The following is a 5,906-nucleotide window of genomic DNA, read 5'->3' as shown; positions in this document are numbered from 1 at the left end:
GTCACGGAAAGAATTTTTTTCCACTGAAATATATTTTTTGGAAAGCTTATGCCTAGAAATTTGCATATTTGGGCGACCATGTGGAAGTGATATATTTCAAAATAGCTTGTATAGAATATCTGTTATGTCCTTGATAAAAAAAAATCTTAGCTCATTCTACCTAAAAGTGGGCATTTTTAGAAAAAAAAATATCTCAATTTTTCACTAATAAAAATTGAACTTTTTCATATCCCATATATATTTTTATAAAATATAAAAATCATATTGCTATATAGAATCTAATTTTTATTTTTTTTAAAATTTCAACTAAATTTGAGATATTTCTTGACCGGATCTTTCCCTCTCCTCTTCTGCCTGAACTCGCCACCAACCGCCGACTTCGCATGACGAATCACGGAACTACGTGAGCCGTGGATTTCTTTCGTAATTATAATAATGCATGTAAATAGAAATCGGCAAGCGAAAACTACCACTTTATTCAAGGGTTGAAAAAGAAATATAGAGTCGGCAATATTTTAACTTGAATGCCGACTTTACGTGATATAAAATGCAAAGCTTCTTCTCCCTATATCCGCCGGTCATCGTCTCTGTCATCTCTTTCTTGCTCCTCACTCTTCTCCAATGGCTTCAGCTATGATGGAGGACAGTTTCGAAGACGATCGGCTGGCCTCAATGACCACCGATGACATCACCAGGGCCTCTCGCCTCCTCGACAATGAGATCCGGATCCTCAAGGTAAAACCCTAATCAAGATCCCATCCTTCTCCCCAATTTGTCTGAAGGATCACAATGAATTAAACCCTGAAACCTTAACACAACAAAGGACAAGAAAAAGAAGTATGGATTTCACTTTGTCTTCTCGACTCGTAGCCCTCTTCATTGGCATTATATGATGAACTTTTGGATGTTGCTGTCAGAAATTTCAGAATTAGATTCAAATATATTTCACCTAGATAATCAGGGCTTCCATTTATATGTTATTAGTGGTTTGAAGGATGGAAGCAGTTTAATCTCGTTATTTTACGACATTAACTTTTGCACTTCATGCGCCTTATTGTTAATCATATCATTTGTTTCTTTTTTTAACTGACCTTCGTGGTTTCTTTGGATTTTGGAGATGAATCCAGAAGATGGGACTGAGGAAGATGGTGTAAATGTTGATATAGACTCGCAAAGAAAGGGAAAATGTGTTGTTCTAAAAACTTCTACACGGCAAGTAAGCTAGAAGCCCTCATTTATCCATATTTTACTTATTTTTCCCTTGATGGAGCGTAAGTGCTGCTTCATCTTGCCTCCTAAATGTAGACTTGAATGTTGAAATACCAAATGGTCTTGGCAGAGCCTATTCAAAGTTAGCTTACTTTGGCAATGCGACGATGGAACCTATCCAATATATATATATATATATATATATATATATATATATATATATATATATATATATATATATATATATATATATATATATATATATATATAACCTTGATGAGGGAACTATTATACTCATCCTTTTTTATTTTTCATTATATAATTATGACAATGTGCGCACTTATGTGTTATGCTATCCAGTTTTATTCTCCTGCTCCTATCTGGAGTTATTGATGTTTAGACTTTTAAAGTTTCTCTTTCTTTTACTAATTGAAAGTCAGTCGTCAGATTGCCACCTTGTTTATATTTTGAAGGACGATTTTTGGACTTGGCATGACCTTGGATTCTGATGCTTTCTATCAACTGAAAAACCATTCGTCCATCTGATGGAATTAGGTGATTAAGTATTGGTGACAACTTCTTTATGTGATTTCAGACTATCTTCCTTCCTGTTGTTGGGTTAGTCGACCCTGATAAGCTTAAACCTGGAGATTTGGTTGGGGTTAACAAGGACAGCTACCTAATCTTGGACACCCTTCCTTCGGAATATGACTCACGAGTAAAGGCAATGGAGGTTGATGAAAAGCCAACTGATGATTACAATGATATTGGTGGCCTTGAGAAGTAGGTAACCCCTACTTCCACAATGTAGGTATGAGCTTCTTTGTGTTTGTAATGAAATTCCACTGCTAAAGAGCCAATTGCTATTCTAACTTTCAGATTCAATCTTGGTTATTTTTATTTGGGTTTTTTGCATGGATACCCTTCTAAATATCAGATTTTGCGTGAATACCCTTCTAAAATTGATATTTGCAGTCTTGCGTGAGTCCTCCCTAAGGTTATTACCTAAGAAATGCTTACTCTTATTTCCTTATTGTATCTGCTACTAAATGCTTCTATTTGTGTTTATAAATCCAGGAACTTGTTGAAGGCATTGTGCTGCCAATGACACACAAAGACCGGTTTCAGAAATTAGGGATTTGTCCACCTAAAGGAGTGCTTTTGTATGGACCACATGGAACAGGGAAGACACTGATGGCTCGTCCATGTGCAGCACTGACAAATGCTACTTTTCTGAAGCTAGCAGGACCCCAACTCGTTCAGGTTATTATTCAAAGCAAAAAATGCATGCTTGTGTTCTCATTCAGTTGTTTCTTCACCATTCATTTATGCTTATAAATCCACTTCCTCTACATATTTTGCGCTGAAGAAATTGTCCAAGAGCTTGACCAGTTCCTTCCACTTCAAGTCACAGCAATCATGCATTTCTTGAAGTTGTTTCTAATAATGCAATGCCGTGTCCTAGTTGATTGATCTCAGTTGATTGTTAAATGACAAATATGGATGAAATGTGATTTTCTTTGCTAGTTCTTATTTGGAAATAAATTGTTTCCTCAATTCCTCATTGTGCATCATTTATATCATTCTCTTTATGTGCCACCATCACTCTATCTGCATCTTACTAATCCTTTTTCTGTGGTTTGTTACACTTTGAGATAGATTAAACTGCCACTTAACCTCCCAGATGCACCCTTTTCTTGAAATATGAAATGATATAGTTGTATCGCATTTAATACTAAGTTTGGTTGCCAATTGAACTTTCAATGGAAAAGTCTATTTATCTCAGTTTGACTGATCTGTTTTATACATGATTTTTTAAGAACAGATTTGACGCATATTTACTTACATGAATGGAATTTTTCTATTTTCATGAGCTTGTTATTGAAGAAAGTACGCGCAGACTGCCTCCTAAACCACACCATGCATGCTTATAATTGTTTTGCAGGATGTTTGAATAACAGATTATATAACGAATTTCTTATGCTGTAAAATGGGCTAGAGCTAAAAAAATTCAAGAAAGACAATATCTGCAACACAAGTGAATTGAAGCTAGAGTTGTTCAAATAGAAAGAAAGTATGGCAGCTTTGCCTAGGAGGAGTCGAGAGAGATAGTTGTATGTGTTGATAATCGATTTGTACAATGATTTCTTATTAGTTTTATTTTTTTAAACATTAATATGTGACTATTTTTTTCTAAAATATAGGATAGGGCTACATTCCTTATTGCAGAGCGTGTCAGGGAATAATCATTATCTGGCAAGACCAGTCATATCGAAGTTTAGGTGTTCGTCGAATTGATAGAACCGGAGCATTATGGTTGAGTGAGGGGTTATGACATTGGAGTTACCCTCACTCAGTTGTTTACAGTGAGCAGATATATCCAAGATGCCAGACATAGGTTTGTAGTTTGAAGGCAGCGATGGAAGAGATGAGACAGAGCCATTTGACAGAGATGGAGGAGATGAGGCAGAGCCATCCACTACACCAAAAAAGAAAATTTTCGACTCTTATTTGCCGACGCTTATTCCAAGCGTCGGCAAAAAATTTTCTCCGTCAACATTTGCCGACGCTTTTTAAAAGCGTCGGCTAATGACGACGCTTAAAAGCGTCGTCAAAATTGATACGTAATTGACGACGCTTTTAACGACGCTTTTTAGCGTTGTTAAATAACGACGCTTTTAAGCATCGTTAGAAGCGTCATCGGAAGCCAAAAAACCACCTAGTTTTAGTCCCACATCGGCGGATCTGAAAAAGAAACAACTGTTTATATAGCCAAACCCAACCACTCTCCATAAATGGAATGAAGGTACCGATCGGGGAGGTTATTTATATTTTTGTGTTCCATCAGTACTAGAAAATGGAAGAAAAGATGCAGACCGCCAATGGTAATTTTTTTGGCAAATGGTAATTAGCGACGCTTTAAAGCGTCGGTAAAGAGCGACGCTTTAAAGCGTCGCTAAATTGTAATTAGCGACGCTTTTGAAAGCGTCGGAAAATGTTTTTTCCACTGTAGCATAGGCGACGCTTTACCGACGCTTTGTAAAGCGTCGGGATGGTTTCTACCGACGCTTAAAAGCGTCGCTAGTAGCCAAAAAAAGCGTCGCTAATGTCCAAGTTTCTTGTAGTAATCAAATAGAGATACAATCTTTGGGGGCTTAGCTTGATCAGATTACATCTTTGTTACATAGGTTTGTCTCTCCTCAGGTAAACAACTACATATATTTGAATATTTTACATAATTATTATGTATTTTTATATGAGTTTAATAATTTTCATATTCTTAACTTCTAAAGTTTCTATCTTTTTTTTGCAAGTTTCTGATGCTTCTAGTACCCAGAGATGATGATGATGATGCCATTGACCCCTGATAGCTCTTAGACTATTTATTTAGGTGTTTTATATGTATATTTTGTATATTTTTGGAAGCACATTACAAATATAAATTGAGAATGTAAATATAATCATATTTGATAATATGAATATTTCGAATAATCTGTTTGATTATAACATGTGTTATTATATGACTTCTGTTGAGTATGTGTTCGGTGTATATATTTATATATAGAGTTTTAATTTTTTTTAAAATAATTTTTTTAAAACAAAATTAACTATTACATGCTTTCGTTAAAATATATTAGCTATGCTTATTTGTGTTGTTAATTAGAGACGTAAATATGCATCGCGGATATAAGATGCTTTATCGCCGATACTTTTAAAAAGCATCGGCATATTTATAACTCACTATGCAAACAAAATGCGTTGTTAAGTCGGTTTTCGATGGTAGCATAGTTGATGCTTTTGCGATACTTTAGAAAACGTCGAAAATAAAACACCTGACGCTTTTTCGTTTTAGTATATACATTAAAAAGCATCAACAATGTCTGATTTTCTTATAGTGGAAGATTTGTGCACGCGTATATTTGGTCTCACATCGGTTATTCGTCTGAGAGATATTGAATACTTATATAAAACTAAGGAATCCAAAAAATATTATCTGCTAGCCTTTTTAGATGAGATTCTAAGTTGTTATAAATGGTATCATAGTGAATTCGGCTCATTGTCTATGTGGATTAAAGGACATTGCAGCATAGACTTATCGAGGTTGACTACGAGCCAACTATGGTGCTTGTGATTCGAATGGATTTACATTTTTAGCGACAAGGATACCAGGGTTTAAATGGAAAAAGTATATGTTCTGTTATAAGGTTTCACCGCCATCTAAAGAATAACACCTGATGAAAAGCTGAAAGTGCAAGTCATCTACAACCCCATGAGTGGTCCTCAGTCCTAAATTAAAAGATTGGTTCAGCCAAGGTACGTAACTGATCTCGTTAGATTTTTGAGCTTTATCCAATTCTTGGCATGTGATAAATAGAAAGAGAAACTCATCCATAGTTTATTTTTTTCTGGCCAATATGCATGAGTTTAGTGCAAAGAGTCGGTTAAGACATGGACTTGACTCGTATATATACGATCATTCCCCTATAGACCAAACCCCTTCTTCCTAGAAAAGCTCGGCCAATGGGCCAAGACCAACCTATCACTAGGGATCTTTGGATAAGAAAGAACCCTCCGCCTAATGATGGGCTCAACGCTACCAGAAAACACGCATATAGTGACGGAGATTCTCATCACTATACCGTGTTTCCGGTTATTAATACGGAATTTGTGACCGGAGCTCCCGTCACTGAATTGGT

The 5,906-nt window shown here is 35.8% G+C and overlaps 1 protein-coding gene across 1 annotated transcript; it reads left to right on the top strand.

The window, feature by feature from the left end:
* Positions 1-636: 636 nt before the first annotated feature.
* LOC120107854 (26S proteasome regulatory subunit 6A homolog A-like) lies at positions 637-1,996 on the top strand. The gene is made up of 3 exons (XM_039121352.1): positions 637-735; positions 1,118-1,216; positions 1,805-1,996. The coding sequence occupies exons 1-3, from the start codon at positions 637-639 to the stop codon at positions 1,994-1,996; spliced, it is 390 nt and encodes a 129-aa protein (XP_038977280.1).
* Positions 1,997-5,906: the final 3,910 nt, after the last annotated feature.

The sequence above is a fragment of the Phoenix dactylifera genome, unplaced genomic scaffold (assembly GCF_009389715.1).
Source record: "Phoenix dactylifera cultivar Barhee BC4 unplaced genomic scaffold, palm_55x_up_171113_PBpolish2nd_filt_p 001044F, whole genome shotgun sequence".
Lineage (NCBI taxonomy): Eukaryota > Viridiplantae > Streptophyta > Magnoliopsida > Arecales > Arecaceae > Phoenix > Phoenix dactylifera.
The sequence above is the reverse complement of the archived record's forward strand: the minus strand, read 5'-3'. Positions and strand labels throughout refer to the sequence as shown.